Source organism: Oreochromis niloticus, linkage group LG17 (genome assembly GCF_001858045.2).
Source record: "Oreochromis niloticus isolate F11D_XX linkage group LG17, O_niloticus_UMD_NMBU, whole genome shotgun sequence".
NCBI classification, from domain to species: domain Eukaryota; kingdom Metazoa; phylum Chordata; class Actinopteri; order Cichliformes; family Cichlidae; genus Oreochromis; species Oreochromis niloticus.
This window is the reverse complement of record NC_031981.2, coordinates 33635396-33654187: the sequence shown is the minus strand read 5'-3', so window position 1 is coordinate 33654187 and position 18792 is coordinate 33635396. Positions and strand designations below refer to the sequence as shown.

Here is an 18792-nt window from a genome sequence, read left to right as displayed (position 1 = left end):
AGCAAGCCAACACCTTTCACACCACCACTAATTGGCCCCTTGTGTTCACGCCCCTTTGTAGTAACTATTAACTCAGATCTTGGGCTCCTATTTGTCCCTGCAGCCCTTTATTGGCCGCCAGCCCGGAGCCTCAGATGCACAGGCAACCCTGGCTGACCTGATAACATTTATAGTTGTAATGGATTTTTTTATGCCCGTCATTAACTGGCAGAGAGATTGGATATAGAAATTGCTTGTACCTTTTTCTGTGGTATTTCAACTTTATAGCATTATGTTCAGATATGTCACCTTCCATCATCCTTTTTTTTTAAGGCTTCTCCCGTCACTGGTTTTGTTTTAAATGTACGGGTCTTTTGTGCAGGACACTTGTAGTATCAAGGGCTCGTAATGAATATTTAATGATGTTGAGTAAAGGTTCGGAAAGATATAATTTCTGTCCAATAATTGGTTCTCTCTCTGCCAGACCTTTAGGGGTGATTTAGCACGCAACATGCTTAATGTAGACAGTTTATACGAAGCTGCTTTGAATCAAGTCATTGAACAATGTGGCAATAAAGCGGATGTTCGCTTTTAGGATGCTGGTAAATTTGATTTATTTTCGCAAAAACTACATTTGTACAAAACAGCTTTAATGTTAGGCAAAAATGTACAGTAAAAAAATAGTTCGATGAACTTCAATGAAAAGTTCACAATGAATGGATGGATATCAACATGGGGAGACCTGAGTGTAGCACATCAGGTGCATCTTTACCACCACCTCAAGGGCATAATGTGGATAAAATAACAGAAACAGTTCATAATATGATTATACATAACCACAAACTTTGGTGTCAATATTTGCCATAAAATTAGACCAACACTTCTGGTCCCCATAAAAAGGAAACATTATAACAGGTGTTTATGTTATTGTGCCTGCCTCCTGTGGCCAAGGCATACAGGCCTATAAGTCAGTATAGGCCATACGATGCCAGGTTAGCCAGGAATATGTGTATTTCTTTGTAATGTATGAGTAGTCCAGGCAAATAATTCAACAAGGTAGGTTCATTTCACATGACTCGAGTCATTTTTAGCCAAATTACATTTCGTGACCTTGACAACATATAAGATTTGTCTTTGAATTGCACTAAATTCATTGGTCCACACTGAAAAATTTCCTTTCATTTCATGTCACAATTCTTCTGAAATGCCATTTATCCAACTCTTTAATAAGCACTTGTGTTATTTTGTATTTTGTACACAAAGGCATGGGTAAAAGGCCTCATGCACTTTAAAAGCAGATATACCTTAGTGTGTAACGCTGACTTTACTGGTGTAAAATTAGATCAACACCTTCACCTGTGGCGTGACTTAGTTGCTCTTCTTCTGGCTCTTTCTGCTGGGAGGCTCACTGAACTGAACCACATTGAAATGTATAAAAGTTCCCAAAAAATGCAGGAAAGCTGTAGTGGATACTAAGACTGGGAACAAGTCGGGCAGATGGGGCGGAGGGATCAGAACTGCGGTTGCGATACTCAGGCCAACCATGGCTGCAATGCTGATGTAGAACTGTAAGAGATAAAGGCAGTGTGGTTGTTAGCGCATTGAAATGAGACTGGGAGTTACAAGACCATGCTAAGTGCTGATATCATAATAAAAAGCACAGAGGCCCAGAAAAAACTGTGGATTACGTACTGGTTTAGAACATAAAAGGAAGCATCTCATGCTAGTCTAGCAAAACAAGTTCACCTACTAAGTTAGTTACTTAGCCAGTGCCTTCATTTACACTGAAAACCTCTTTCAAGGTCCTTTATATTGTAAGGTAAAGACGCTACAATATTAGAGTAAAAGATGACTCTCTGTAAGCAAGCATTTGAAGACAGTGGGAAGGAAAAACTCCCTTTTAACAGCAAGAAACCTCCAGCAGAACCAAGCTCACGGAGGGGCAGCCATGTGTTGGGACCAGTTGGGGGGTGGGGGGAGGGAAACAGGAAAAAAGACAGTTATGTGAGGAAACAAGCTTAATTCTGTGCCTTTGGTCAAAGATGGGATCTCCGTGGCAGCTAAGCAAAAATTTAAGAACTGATCAAAACTTTTGGAAAAAAAAGCTTGGCTTAAAAATATCTTGCTGTGACACAAATATCTTTTACAACTGTATTCATGAAAATAACAGCCTTTAGTCCAAATCCTTTATGCAGAGAACTCTTAAAATAAATTGAATAGTTATCAAATGAAATTTTTGATTTAGAAACATGTAAAAAGTGATTACCCCAGGGTATAAACAAACTGTTGACTTTCCCCTTAACACTAACTATACACATAACATCAAACCAGTAATTTAATTTAAAATAGAGCTCATATGACATTGAATATTTATAACTAAGTGACAGACATCAAATTAGTCACTTGAGAGGTGCTATAAAGAAACGAGGCCTGCAATATCATATTACAGCAAATTAGATTTTTTTTTCTTCAAGGTACGGTCACTGCTTTTTATCTCGTTACAGATTTGCAAACAGATGTGATGGTGAGCGTCACATCATTCATCTATCTGCTTGCGCTTTATGACCCAAAGATCAGCCTGTGAGGTGCAGGAAGCACCTCGTGCCTGCCAACCGCCCAAAACCCATGAAACCTTATCCCCATCATTGGGGCTCGCTATTTATGCTGCTTGTGTAAATAAATATATCTAGGCAAACCTGTGTTAATGACACGTGCTATAAAAAGACACCTTCTCCTAATCTCCAACACCCCACCAGTGCCCCTGTCGCTAAGGGGTCGGCGGAGAGGCCACTTCAGACGCTATGGAAACTTAAATAAGCGATAAATAATTCTTTGGTTGGCAGCAGCGTTCATCCCTGGACAGCTTACACAGCTTACACCAGCACATGATATTTATTTATACAGTCGGGCATGTCTTCTCACACAGTTGCAATTTAGGTCTAGTGCCACTGGGACCCTGATATCAGCACTCTACTTACTACAAATGTATCATCTGTACATCCTCCACCCACTATGTACCAGAGAAAACATGTCTTTGTCTTTGTTTGCCAACTGCAAAGCCAAGCCCTTATTATAAGCAAGCAACAACATGAAGGAAACCACGCTTAAAAGATGAAGCGTTAAATCCCGCTAATGAAAAATAGTTCATATTAGGGTCGTGCTGGAGTTTTACCTGCTTTTTCTACTTGTGTGAAGTCTGTCTTTGGGTCAAAGTCTAATTTAATCTGAATGACCTTTAATAACCTTTAGTAGAAACAAACTAAAACAGCAACCATAATTATAAACATTAACCCCATCTACACACATCTGTGGGACAGCACCACACACAGCCAAAACCAATGCTGTTTGACTTAACTGACATTTAGTAACTTTGATTTAATGTCTGGATTTTAATTCTTCGCGCTATTATTTAGTGCAACTGGTAACAGTGAATCATATTTTAATGAAATAAGTGGATTCAAGTGATTTGTAACTATAAATGAAATGTGTGAGTGTGAAATATGTAGTGAACTAGAAGGGTGAAGAATCTTATTGGGGATTTATGCTTCAGTGAGAAATCTGCACTGTAGCTACGTTACTGCAAACCGCTCTGAAACCCTACGGTACAACCTGACATGCACCTGATATGGAAATGTAACTACACGTCACGTCGATGGAGCCTGCAACTATTGTGATTGACCTGTTCAGTATGATCAATTCCTCCAGTGCATTTCCGCATACGCAGTTTTTAAAAAAATCAATGAAAGCATAACAATCATCATCTCAATATAAGGAATAAGGACTGTCGCCATAGAAGTGAGGGAATGTACAAAGAAATGGAAAAACCTGAAAGAAAAATATGTCTACTTATGAAAAAAAAAGTGGCCACAACAAAAAGTCGAGATCCAGGAGGGGAAAAAGCTCCAGCAGTTCATTTGTTTCTATTGGCTGGCAGAAACAAATGGACTGGACACGCTCACATGCTAATTGACATGTCACATTGCACAAACATAAATGCTAGCAGTTACGTTGTAGATTACATCACAGGCTTTACAAAGATTCCCTACAGGGGCCATCTAAATCAGGCCTTACACTGGAAGAACCCCTAAGTGTACTCAGGTACATTTCTTGAGTAAATGTGAAACAGTTACAAGATTTCATAGATGCATGGTTTCTTTTGATGTGCAAACAAGCAAATCACTGAATATTTGGAACTATAATGTGAATTATTATAACAGCACTTCAATACTAACCTTCCATCTCACTATAAAGGCCAGGTCCATCTTGGGTAGCCAATAAAACAGCTTGTTGTAAGCTCCCAGTCTCAGTTTATCCTCTGAACAGTGATCCAGTGCAGACAATAAATAGATGCTGAAGAAGAGGAAGCCCAAAGAGGTCACAATATAGGGCACCAGCAGGCCGTCCTTCAGGAACAAAGGAAGCATGCTGCACACAAAGACAAGAAAAGGACAAGCATAGCAGATTTCATTACATTTTAAGCCTGTCTGTGTTGTCATGGCAGAATCAGTTTCAACTACTGTAGTAGGAACTACTGCACACATAGCAATAGCAAAATATAGTTATGAAAATTCACAGGTGTGTAGTTCAGACCAAAATGAACATCATGTTTCTCAATGGTCCTGTTCCAATACATGAATACAAAGTGAAGAGCACCAAAAGCACCCCCCAGTCTCACATTCTTTTTCATTCTTGGCATCTTTGTTTCTCTACAAACAAAAATATTTGCACCTGTATAAAGACAGAATAGTTCTGAGGATGGGCATGAACTCACGCTGATGTCTTTGCTTAGATCAATGTAATATAGCCCCAAAAGCAAGAATCACATGTGATTCTTGTATCATGCAGACATTATAGCTATTGCAGTATTGCCTTTACATGCAAGGTACAGCTGGACATTTATACAGATTGGCACAATGTGTCTTTTGTCCTGTCTTCCTCCTCTCACCCCGAACCAGTCGTGGCAGATGCTTGGCCCTCCCTGAGCCTGGTTCTGCTGGAGGTTTCTTCCTGTTAAAAGGGAGTTTTTCCTTCCCACAGTCGCCAAGCGCTTGCTCGTAGGCGTTCGTCTGAGTCTTGGGGTTTTCTCTGTATTATGGTAACCTTACAATGCAAAGCAACTGTCCTCGTAAATTTGGTGCTATAGAAATAAAATGCAATTAAATTAAAGTAAATTAAATTAAACTGAACTGAAATGAAAAGGGACAACATCAGATTTTTAAATGATTATGAAGTCTGTTGGAAAAAATCAGTTTGATCCTACAGCTGATGGAGGGCACAGTAGAGTTTCATACCCATCAACATCATTAAGTTGAGTGCAAAGTTTGTTAAGTGCAGCAGTAAGCCAAACAGTTTTTATCCTGCAGGCCTGTATGTGCATGCATCTCCCAGGGAGAGATGGCTCTGTAATTCACGAGGAGCTTATCTTAGTTTAGTAGAGGGTCATGGGCAAGAACAACAGTTGACTCACAGTGAATCACACATTGCCCCAGCTTATAAAAACCTTTCCCCTGACAAAAAACTACTTATTCAGATTTGGACTCAAACAAAAAAACTTCTATTCAGTAGATAAATGTTTAACACTTCCTCCATTTACACTGACTGGCTGCATTCAGTGGTCATAAAGTGGTCATGCTTGACCATCCATTCAGCCAATTCTGCTAACAAAAGATGTATTTTTTTTTCTTTTTTAAATGAGTCTGGAGAGGATGCAGATAATGTGAAAGTCCAAGGCAGACTGTACAGGGGAGCAGCTACAGAATGACCTCCTGTCCCTACACAACACACACTTAGACAGCAGGCATGCAGACTATGCTGTGTAATCCCCAGATATCCTTATACTAAACCACACGCACAACAATTAGTGCTGCCGGAAGAATTTAACAACAGCTGGTGAAAGTTAGATGGAGCATTTGCAGCACTACTTGTGTTTTCCATTCATGGTGCTTAGCTCCAACCCACACAGCACACCATTTAACTTTTCAGGATTATTTTTATTATTTTTCTCATTAAATGAGAGATAGAAAACAAAGTGAAAGAAATGACGAGAGACAGCACCCAACAGCGGAACACCAGATTTATACGCAAGCTCATCAAACGGGACATCTTAAAGCAAGACTGGCCAGAACTGACTAGAGGATATGAGTAATAAAGTGGGCAAAAAGACACTTATTGTGCAATTTATTCTTTGACAAGTTAAACAGTCTTGCTGTTGAAATTTAAAATTTTTGGCAAGTTCTCATTAGTTTGATTTTCTCCTAATTGTAATTGCTGAACTTTTTCCCATCATAAAAATAAGTATAATTACATAACTCTATTATTCTATTATCCAAGTTGCAGTAAATAAGATTTAGAAACAAATCTAACAACAGATAGCCTGTTTTTATTTGTTAATCTTCCAACCTTTGTGTGTTGTCAGTGATTTCAAAAGACTTTCGTTCTTACCTGAATGTCGAGGCCTGTAGGAACCAAAGGGCCATCAAGGGGAGGTCATTCAGCAGGAGACAGGCAGGCCTAGAAAAAGAAATTCAGATGCACTCAGTATTAAATAGACTGCAGTGACTTTTGCGATTAGACAAGACTAGAGTGAAAAGAATATTAAACTATTATTAATCTATTAAACTATTAAACAGCTACTGAGCTGATCAAACATCCACTTACAAGTATTTACAAGTCAGTCAGCATTTGTTGTACCACATTATTTCATTCGAGAATACATCTTTAAAACTTTAGCTAAGTTATCTATTTTCATTTGAAGAACTGCCAATGTTTTGCCAAGAAGCTGCAATGATATATTTATGACCGCATGTGTCACATGCGCGTGCGTCTGTCTTCATATGCGTTTAAGCCTGTTGCTAATTGAACTTGCTAGCCCGCTTCAGTGCAAGTTGTACGCTCTGCTCAAAGGGGGCACTTTCCATCAGTCCCCGAGCCCATAATTACAGTCAGTGCTCTTCGGCGATCCTGTTACAGCCCAATAATTGATCCTGCGCAAACAACACCCCGAGCTGCCGCCTACCATTCTTTCCTAATCCCTGGACATGTATTACTGATTGATTCAGGAGGACAGGTGGGAGATATAACTCAATAGTTAATAAAGCAACAATCTACCCTAATCTAGATTAATAGATGAGCCCAGATCTAGAAACCAAATCCCTCGCTGTCAAATCTATCCCAGGCTTTTCACCCCACCTACAGCTTTCTACATATGGATTTAAATGATAATGAAGCACACACACACACACACACACACACACACACACACACACACACACACACACACACACACACACATCTCACTTCTTTTAGTGCTGCTTTCACCCTGTTAAATATGACCCAGCTCTGACACAGCACAAATCATGGCAGTGGTAGCAGGGTTCCTATCTGTGATGACAGAGGTGAATAACTTCTCGGTACTTAAAAAGAAATCTGGGGGTACAGCAGGAGGATGACGTCATTTTTACAAAGCGAACATGATTTGAAACCATTATAATTCTGTACGACATAATCTGAGATTTGACAAGGCGAATGGCTCCTTTGTGAGTAGAAATTAAATCTATACTCATGAATATTTCAGATATCGCTACAAGACAGAGAAAGTACCATTTACATTTGTCACCCAATGAGACAAACCTCAAGAAGTTACAATTATCTTCTTTGTACTTACAAGGCAGCCAAAAGGATGGACTTCTCATGGACTTGAAAGGAGAAGAGGAAGAACGCCAGGGATGAATTGACCTTAAAGTGACATTGGGGCTATCAGTAAAACTGCTATATTTAATAATACACTTTTTATTACAAAGGGAAGGAAGAGAAACATATTCGAGATCGTTTTCTCAAAAAAGAAACTGGGTTCGTTAAATTAAATATGATACTTTGAGCCAAAATCTCACTGGCTTAAAAACAGCCCAATGCTGAATGCCAAAAACACTCACCAAAGCCAGTTTAAAGTGCCAGAAGGTTGGTTTTGTTAACAGCCTGATACAGGAAGGTAGAACCGCCAGGAGAGTGCAGGCAAGACTGAAAAACAAATGAAGATGGAAGATGAAGTTACTGAAGAAAAAAAAACAGTATCAGCTGTGCTATGTAGGCAATATCATTCTCAATAGCATTTGCATGACATTTCAAGGTTTGTAAGTGTTATGAACTGGGTGGACATGGATGCATTGGAAAGCTTTTAATGAAGACTTAATACATTATTATTTTACCAAGCCAACAAAATACATAAAAACAGCACAATTTGTTTTCATTAATTGGCATTGGTATGAATATCAGCATTTAACTCTCAGTTCATGCCACAGTTCTTTTTAGACAGCCCTCTGATCTGTAACTTAGTTGTGTGCTGTGCCGTTATGGACCAAAATAATGGCCCCTGCTTAGGGTTACCAGGCAGTAACCCTCAACTGTCACCTTCTGGGGGTAGAAGCATGAGAAAAAAACATGTTGGAGTCAGTGTGTATAAATGTGCTGAAAGGTCAGGCCGCGAGTTAGTTTGAGGTGTCAGCAATGTGTTTTAAACTACAAATCATAGAAGACAGAAAGAAGTGTACATGTACAATATACACAGGAGTAATGGCAGACCTGTAAGTGGATATTTATTGTGTATGAAAGCAAGTGTGCTACTCGTGTGTTATGTGTAGGGCAGGGTTATGCTGTCTGGATGGAGCTGTATCACTTTACACAGCTGATTCATTTTATGTATGGTGTACACCCAGAGCAGAGCATTTAGCAATCCACCCTGTGCGCCATAAAGACAGCAGTGTTTTTCATTTGTTTCAAATGCACGACAGTAAAAGAAGTCTAACTTGATCCCCAGACTTAGCAGTCTGGCAGAAACGTGTCCATGCTGCGAACGCAGGACTCCTAAATTTAGCGTGCTGGGTTATTTAAGCAGGCTCCACCACGACGCAACTGTTGCAAAAAGTTTTTCTAAGCGTGGCTGCACAGGACCCCGACTTTTGGTCAAGATAACTTCTAATGTATGTGGAGAATCAGCCTCTCTTTCATACCTACATTAGAATTAAATTAGCACACAAGATCCATTATTATGCTAAAACAAACAAACAATAAAACCTCACTGTCACATCGATTTAGTCGGACATTTTTCTTTTCAATATTTCTCGGGTGTTTTAAAATGTTGTCACCACATTTTCGAAGAGATCAATGACTTTATGTTCAAAAGTTCCTCATGAGATGTTAGTGATGACCTTATTTCCAACCACTGGATTACTGTCTTTATCCCCAAGGGCAAGCTTGGTCTTTTCAGGAAATGAAAGGAGTGAGGGGGGGGGTAGCGCAGCACAACAGAGAAAAGAAAACATAAAGTGAAACTTGTTAAACAGATAGAGGATCACCTGAGGTAGAGCTGAGAGTCACCTGACAAAATGGATTTGATCTTTATCAGGGTGTTCAGGCTGCACCATGTGTTGGCCACTTTATCCTGTACACACACACACACACACACACACACACACACCTTGGTCAAATAAAAAGTGCCAGGAAACACAAAGAAGTAATTGTTCTAAGAAATTATTCCTTCTCAGAAAGTGTAACAAAATTCCTCTGTGGGAAGACATTTATTCATAATCCTCCATCAAACATTTTCTCTCCTGTCAGGAAAAGCATGGGGCTTATTTGTAACCTCTGGGTTTTGAGATCAAGTTTTCAGAAGTAGATTCTGCTTAACCAGCAGACACAGACCAACCAAAGAAAAACAAACAGTACGTGAAGTCGATATATTGGGAAAAAAGCCAGTTACTTTCTTTGAATTCTATTTTCTGACAATAGCTGTTATCTTTTTGATTTGTTGCTTTGCTGATAAATGTCAGGCAACAGTAAAGTGAAGACATAATTTCGAGCATGAAGGGATGTTTTCAAACTATAATCCAAAATACAGCTATCAAATTTAAAATATATATATCTGAAACAAAAAAGAAGGAGCAAATTTTAATTGTTGGGAGGCTGAATCCAGAGGATGTTATGGAAAAAATAAGCATATAAACATTTATATTATTTACTATTATCATTATTAATCAAAAGTCGTACAATTTCTCATATTAGTGTCACTTTTGCATTGTTAATAATGTGCCTGATTTCTAAGATGACTGAAATTATATATACATATATATATGTATATGATACAGTACACGGTATGTGTGAAGCTTCCTCTTTAATACCAGCTGAAAAGTACTTGTGGTTTAAAGCTGATATCAGATGAGGAGCTCATTGTGTGTGCTTCAGCTGATTTAAGTGCTTAAGCAGTTGTGCAGGGATATCGAGGCCAAAGCCACCAGTGTGCGCCATGATATCACACATCACAGAGGCTGTGGATGTTTTCACTGTGTGATTCTATCTAAAAAATCTATTTCTGGCCTCTTCCCTCTCTTCTGTTCTACAGCTGCTGGCTGCACAGCTGTGCCGATCTTAATGGCAACGTAGTCAGCAGCACAGGGCCGTCCACTGCTGTGTTATCTCAGCCCAATCCCTCTGTCCTTCCTTTCTGCCTCCTTGCTCCAAATAACTGTTACAGCAGTGAAGCCGGCAACACATGAATGTCAGGGTGGGCTGAGCGAGAGTGGTGCAGCCCCCTTCACCTATAAACTAGCATGGAATTTCACAGGGAGAAGCATTTGGTGCCATTTTTGTGTGCAGGCAGCAATGTGAGACGCTAGAATGCAGCTCAGTGGGTAAACTTACAACTGCTCCCCCCCAGAAGTCACCGGGACCACCAGTCACCAGCCCTCTTCTTCCCCACCGCCCCTTCTCGCCCTGTCCCCTTGTCCGAGGCGTCTGCTTACATGCACAATTTCACAATTAGTTCAGGACAACTTGCCCCCAGCAGCCCCCTTCGTGCTGTCGTCACAGGCGAGCATAGTGTCTCTCACACCCTGTGTATTATGTTTGAACCATTTCGTTGAACAAATACTGCCGCGGTGCACGATGCCAGCCGCTCCCTCGGCAGAATTTTCAATTACTTCTCACATCCGTGACACCTTGTGGTGGGTTCCACCTCGGGAACGGGGACAAGAGGGGGTTACAGGGTTTCAGAAACGAGAGCCGCAAAGCTTGGCCTCCGAGCTGTCAGTCACACGCACGCAGTTACTTCACCTCGGCCGCTTTCATCACTGTGACTGTGGAGGTGTTTCAAGTATTCTTGTTCACCATCATCACTTTCCTTTTTTAATTAATATCATATTCCAGTGACCAGGCTATAAGTGGGTGACCACTGTATATCAAACATGTACATTTGTTCTTGCAAAACAGTCAAACATACGCTTATGTGTCTGTTTTCTGAACATGTAGTCAGTAGGTGAAAGCAGCTGTCCGACGTGCTCTGATATGCCTTCAAGTGTTGCGTCCACCACACTCATTGGTTCGTATGGCTAGAACATGGCTGTGCTATGAGGTGGCGAAAACAACTTGGTCATAAATTAGTGAGATTTATCTCTATCCTCCTACTGTACACCCCAAACCCCGACACCTCCCGGAGATAGAGTGAAACTGATCTCCTGACCTTTCACAGTTTTATTCCACTGTTTTCTTTGATCCTGCAGGGTATCTGTTTCCAAGCGGCTAAGCGCTAGTGGATGGAAGGGTATTTCGCCATGCTGTGAGTATGGAATCAGTGCAATAGCGGAGTAGTGCCGTGTGTGTTGTTTCTAACATTGGTAACAGCTTAATGCTCGAAACAGTGAAACACCATGAAATTAGGTTTCTCAGAAAAAATGTCACTCCTTAGAAAACGCAGACTCTTGACTGATCGCACTCTGGCCAGTAAATCCTTTAATAAGAAATGACATTTCACAGTAATTCTCAGCCCAAAGACAAGTCATATACCAGTGATCATAAGATGTGAAGTTGCTGGTATTAATCACAGCAATTTGCTTTGATAAAACAGAAACATAACTGCATCCATGCTGGCTTAACCCGCAATGGAAATTTTTAAAGTCAAAATACATGTCACTGGTTGTATGTGGAATTGTATTATATTTGATTAAAATAATTGCTGTCTTCCCATTTTCAGTTAAAAAACTGAATTCAAGATTAACACTGCTAGTATTAGTTTCACCTCTATTTTATTTATATAGTGCCAAATCACAACAACAGTAACCTCCCTACAATAATACTATTCCGGGTAAATGTTTAAGGGATTTTTTTTAGAACCAACCAATAGTCCAATAATACGTTGGGCTATTGGTTGGTCCAATGTAGAAGTAATAAATGCATAAACTAGGTTTTCAGCATCACTCTGTGACAGGATGTTTCGAATTTTAGAGATATCCTTGTAAAAATTCAAGAAAGCAGTCCTAAATATTTTTTAGTATGCACATTGAAGAACATAACCTGGTCAAAAACAACTCCAAGATTCCTCATAGTGTTACTTCAGACCAAGGTGATACCATCCACACTAGTTAGAAACCAAGTCTCTAAGATTTTTAGTAAAATAATCTCAGTTTTATCTGAATTTATAAGCAGAAATCTTTATAAATTTAAGATGTTCCTGCAGTTTTACGAATTAATGTGTGCCTTCTGGCTTGGATAGATAAAGTTAGGTATCATCTGCATAGCAATGAAAATGTATGCTATCATTTCTAATAACACTGCTTAAGGGAAGCAGGTATAGTGTAAATAGAATGCAGATGTTGTTATGACAAAAGCATACGTGTTTTCTTTTTAATATTATGCTTGGCAGATGTGGTTTTTTGGTAAACCTTTGATTTAAGGAACTATACGTTACCTCAAACAGACCCCGAGCCACGGGAAAAATCCTCCTGACCACCTGCATGGCCTGGCTGGGTTCAGCCAGGAAGGGCAACCAGCAGAGGGCAAAAGTCGCCAACACTGTTACACCAATCCTCACCAGCAAGAAAAGCCTACATGAAGACAACCAGGAGAGTAAATAAACATATGTCATAAATAATGAACTAATGAAAACAAGCAATTACTAATAATTTCCCCACTTCCTATAATCACTTCCCCCCAAATGCTTTAGTATTTACTTTAAAATTGTCTGTGAAAACAGTTCACACATACTGTGTGCAAGTCCTAAATTTGGGCTTTGACCCTTGTGTTGAGGAATGCAGTGAAAGCCATGCATCAGCTGAAAGTGTTCAGTGTAGGTCAGGATATCTTGTCAGCTGTAACTGTGAAGCTGCTGGTGAAGTTGCACACACAGGCATAGCTGAGGAGTTTGGGCATGGCCAGAGTGTCATCTGGACATATCTTCCCCCCGGGCCTTCTAATCCAGCTCTCCATTTGCTACTAAATGCCCTTGGTACATTGTTACTAGATAAACAGACACTGGACACACTAGTAACAGCATCCAATCTGATTACCTCAGTCATTCTGTGACACTCCTGAGGACACTGCTGTCTTATACACTGACATTACATATCTAGTGTGGGCATTCTGTTGAGACTTATGTGCACAGTGATCACAGAGTACAAGCAACAAATGTAGACTTGAACATTCAGGATGTCACAGTCATTACTATAAGTCCTCTTGAGACATTCTGCGTTCGCCTCTAGTGAAGGGCATCACTGATCGCAGCGTGTGGGGGAAAGGCAAGTATGCACACATATATATAAACATGATCCATCTGCAAACTGTAAAGCCAAAGAGTCTTCTGTGTTACCTTATTTGATTGCTTTTTAAATTTAATGAACAAAAGTACAGTGCTCAACAAATTTATTAAATCACCTGTTTAAAACTAAAAGAAATATATTGTTCCTTATTAGGAAAACAACAAACTACATACAGGTTTTTATACCCAAATTTGAGCCGGCACATTGAACTTCTCTGAGAATTTAGAAATTAATCAAGTGTAACATTCAAAAACTAAAACTTATTTTTCTCTTGAGTAATGTCAATCAGTAAGTGTAATTTGGCATTTTAATCAAAAAACAATAATGTGCTTAACTGTTTTTTTCAGCTTTTTTGTTAAACAGTAAATTAAAAAAATTCATGGGTAAAAACACTAATTATAGCATAATGTAGCATTTAAAATATAATTTTGATTAAAGAGTTTGCACATGTTCTACAGAAAAAAAATGTTTTGGTAATTACCAATACTGTTAATTTTGGGCAGCTATGACATAAACCTTACATCTAAAAAAAATTGTTAAGCACCGTAAAAACAATATTGTTTTTTTGTTTGTTTGTTCTTAAATGCTGTTGCTTTTCTTCCACATAGCAGCACTTTGAATTTAATGTTACCATCAGCACACTAAAATGCTTGCCAGTGTTGTGCTTAAAAGTGATTGTCTTCCAAAAAGTAATTTACAATATTTGACAAAAAACAATTTCCCATATTTCAACTGCTGTAAATAACTTGTTGGCCTATAATCTGTCAAACATATCTCTCAATAATGATAACAAGCCATTCTGAGCCAGAAAGAGCATTCCCGTTACAAGATCAAAATCAGTTTTTGGCAAAGTGACTTTTATATATTCTTTATTCATCTGGGCAAGGAGTTTCACTCTTAAATATTTTTAAGGGAGATCTGACCAAGAGGGCAGCAGATACTGCAACAAAAATAACATCACAGCTCTATCGAGACATTTTAAGTGGCCAAAAAAGACTGGACTGATTATAATGCAGGTACAAAAATTAAAAATCATAAGTATACCCGTACAAAATAGGACATTTCTTCTTTTTTTTAATATATGTAACCCTTGCAGAAAATCCTGTTGATAACAGTCTATTTACCAACATAAGCAAATGTATTACACATAGAAAACACCTAAAAATATTGGAAATCGCTTAATGACACATCACTGGGATTTAGTAACCATTAAAGTAGTAACCATTCTCATCATTTTAGCTTACAGTATTTGAATCATACTATTATCTTTTTTTTTTTTTGCCCGTCCTGTCTGGCACTGTAGCAATCAGAATTATTGTTTGAAGGCCAAGACAAATGGACCCCAAGTGGACCTTTGAATCATACTATTATCTAATCAGTGCTAAAATTGTGGGTGAGGTTGGAGATGAACATCTGGACTATGCGTCAATGCAAAAAATAATCATCCTCATTATGAAAGGAAATAATAAGACTCACCCTCGGCCTATCAGGCCTGTTTTGATGCACTTTCCCAGAAGGTAACAGAAGAAAGGCAAAGCATGGTACAGTTCCATCTGTTTGTAGTTGAGAGCCAGAGAGAAAGCCATGGAGCCCAACACATCCCAGCCCAGACCCAAAGCCAGAATCCCCCACAGGGCAAAACCCAGGCTCACTCCGTTGTATCTGATACTGTTAAGGTTAATGTTGGTCTGGAAGGGCAAATTTTCTGGAGGTAAACAACTTAATGTTGCAGATGTATAACAAGCGATCGAGAAAATAGCTGCTGATCCTAAGTTCTGCTGCGTAGTGTGCACATCGTCATCTTTTCATTGTTGTATTTAGCAGTGGCTGAATTACAATAATAACAGCCTGGTAAGCTGGTGTGTTCTTCATCTCTTCAAACTGTTTTTGTAAATCTATTGTGATAAGACAGAACAACACAAGTTTTTCATCCTATTGAACCTACTGTATGTAAGAAATATGAATAGCAAAAAATGCAGAAATTCCACATCCATCCTAGGATGAGCTGTTAAGCGTTTCCATAGATATGCTGTGGTGCCAAATCTGCCCCATGGAACAAGCTGTGTTTTTTTGGTCTTTTTTTGTGGGAAGTTGTGTTATATAACTCAGTAAAATAAATGTATATTTTTATGTTGTTAAAATATTTTAAATGCTTACATCTCTGTTTCTCAGTAAACTAAACTCAAAAGGTGCTGCAAATATATACAGTGCTAAAAAAATGAAAGAAACACTTTTTAATCAGAGTACAGCATCAAGTCAGTTAAACTTCTGGGATATTGATCTGGTCAGTTAAGTAGAAGAGGGGTTGTTAATTCAGCTGCTTTAGTGTTAATGAAATTAACAACAGGTGCACTAGAGGGGCAACAATGAGGCAACCCCCAAAACAGGAATGGTTTTACAAGTGGAAGTCACTGAGATTATTTTTTCCCCCTACTTTTGTATTTGCCTAGGGACAGTATCACTACTCGTAGCATGAGGTGATACCTGGACCCTACAGAGGTTGCACAGGTAGTTCAAGTCCTCCAGGATGGCACATCAATATGCCATAAGGTTTGCTGTCTCCCCCAGCACAGTCTCAAGAGCATGGAGGAGATTCCAGGAGACAGACAGTTACTCTAGGAGAGCTGGACAGCACCGTAGGTCCTTAACCCACCAGCAGGATCAGTGTCTGCTCCTTTGTGCAAGGAGCACAAAGTTCATTTCTAACACATGACCCAGTCCATATCAGTTATAGATATCCAGGATGATTTTTTCCCATTGAGATTTGATCTGTTTTATCCTTTAATTGTTTTGAGCAGTGCATTTAAATATAACTCACTACACTTTATTATGATTGGAGCTTTCAAGTGTGATACCTTTGTAGGTTGTTATTTCATATTACATTCAATTTAATTAAAGCACAGAACAACCTTAATGGTACATATAATATACAACAATACAATTTACAATAGGAATGCACATGTGCATAAAGGATACTGGAAATGTCCGTAGTCAATGAGAATTAATCCTGGGTACAGTAGAAAGCAGAACATAATGGAAACCTAAAAAGGGAAAAGGGCAGACATTTTAATTCAACGCAGCAGTAAAAACACAACCTTTTAAAATCAAATCCTGTGAGAAGCTTGTTTAACTACTGTTCCTCTTTCATTGTTTGATAATATAAGACACCGTCAAAACATTAGAAATGATCCCTTCAAATTGACTGTACTGTAAATGTATGAAGACCAGCTGAACTGTAATAACTTCTTGGAAATGTAATAACATCATATAACCAGATTAACTTACAATAATGACGCCATAATTTCCCAATTTGGAGGTCTAGTGCTGTAATCTGTTTTAATAAGGGTGGGTTCCCAGACTGAGAGAAAATGGGCTGGTCTGGGTCTTTAACTGAAAACTAATCATTTCATGCTCAGCACGTCTCTGACCTTTTTCTTAGAGGATCCATCAGTCAGGTATAAACAGTATAAAACCACCGCAGGGATGTATATCAACAAATCTGCAACTAAGACTGAAACAAAAAGAAAAAAATACAGACTGCATGATCTCAAATTTATGTTATACAAAGTAACAGAAAAGGTCCATTGGTATACAATGATGTGAATGATTCGGGTGATTTGGGCATAATATCTATACAGGTATAACCACAAACATTGCTGTAAATATGAAGTAGACATGGATTATGAATGCTTTTCTTTTTCTTTCACCTATCATAGTTACAATACCTGTCATTCTCATGAATAACTTGTGCTGTGTACTTTCATAACCTCTGGACTTGTGGAGTTCCACCCATTCAGGGTTTATAGTTTTGGCTCTGCAGAAACAACAAAGCATATACTTTGATTTTTTTTTTTTTCCTCACAGAAAATGTACAAATACTTAACTTTAATAGTTCCTAAAAGTGGGCAGCTGTGTTATTACATCACTATACCTTAACATTTCTCCCATGGTATGCTCTCCTAAATTAACATTCAAATATTATGTGAAAGATCCTTTTTTAAATAATCCAAATGGCTTACATATAAGCACAGATCCAGCTGTGGTAAGCGGTGAGGGGAGGATAGTCAAGACCCCAGTAGTTCAAGTCATTGTTTGTAGTATTGAAGTACCTGGGGGAGCAGAAAGGTCACATAGTTTCATCAGTAAAACTGTTTCATACTGCATAAGCAATGTAGCGTGTACTGTATATAGGAAAAACTGTTGTTGATGTTATCCGTATTTAATATTTCGCACATCAATCCATCTCAAACTTGTAGTAAGCTGGACACAAGAGCAAGAACAGCACATGTTAGTAATGTGCGTCTTGAGTGTCACAGTACATTTATCAAATCCGTGACCTGTAATAAGACCCAGTTACTACAAACAGGTCCTGTGAATAAACACCGGGAGGTGCTAGACTGACCATTCCTGAATAGGGAGGTTGTAGGTCACTTCTTGCCAGTGCCTCTGAGCTTCATAATCGCCGAACATGGGAGGCTTCCCCGCCCCTGGAGGAAAATCATTGAGCCGTCAGTGTGATGAATATGAAGTTTGCATCATGAATGAATGGCCACCACAAAACACAACACATCCGCGCTAACAAGTTTTTAAATCACTGAGTGGACGCTAACTACTGAAAGAGTCACTCTGATACGGTTAAAACAATTTGAAAGCATTGTTTTGACTAGTATAAACGGGCTTCGCTGAAACAAATAGCACTGTACCAAGGGAAAGTAGTGTTTAAACGCCGACCTCCACAATTTTCCTACCTGAATATGAATTTAGCGAAACTCCCCATCTCGCAATAATGGCAAGCAACACGCAAATTGATACGAGACTCCAAGTCTGCATAGCTTTACTCGGTAAAATGAGGATTTGTGGAAGAAATAAACAATAAAAATCGGTACATTGAAACACTTTTGAAATCTGTTTCGCTTCCTGTATACGTCACTCACCAAGTCTTCGTTTCAACTACTCATTGGTCGCTGGATTTCTGACGTTGCAACCGACAGTTATGATGCGTTCATGAAGACTATGGAAATAATTGACATCTTCACTTTTTACCGATCATCCGTTCAGTAATCAAGCGCGTTTTAATAATCCTGTTGCAGATCATCCAAGACCTTTTTTTAACATGTGACGGGAAGTTTTTTGGTATATTACTCTCACAGTTTTTACTCACTTGTTAGTAGTTACAAGTCGAATCATGTATTCCAGATTTCCCAGGCACAGTGAAGGCATCTCTGGTTGAAAT

At 39.0% G+C, this 18792-nt stretch overlaps 1 protein-coding gene across 1 annotated transcript; it reads right to left on the bottom strand.

Moving 5' to 3' along the window:
* Positions 1-568: 568 nt before the first annotated feature.
* alg6 (ALG6 alpha-1,3-glucosyltransferase) lies at positions 569-18497 on the bottom strand. Its single transcript, XM_003452329.5, has 14 exons — positions 18308-18497; positions 17962-18046; positions 17579-17668; positions 17285-17373; positions 16988-17070; positions 16536-16600; positions 15036-15221; positions 12713-12848; positions 9330-9415; positions 7911-7995; positions 7643-7713; positions 6421-6489; positions 4212-4404; positions 569-1545 (listed from the first exon to the last, which is right to left on the bottom strand). The coding sequence occupies exons 1-14, from the start codon at positions 18387-18389 to the stop codon at positions 1348-1350; spliced, it is 1518 nt and encodes a 505-aa protein (XP_003452377.1). The 5' UTR covers positions 18390-18497; the 3' UTR covers positions 569-1347.
* Positions 18498-18792: the final 295 nt, after the last annotated feature.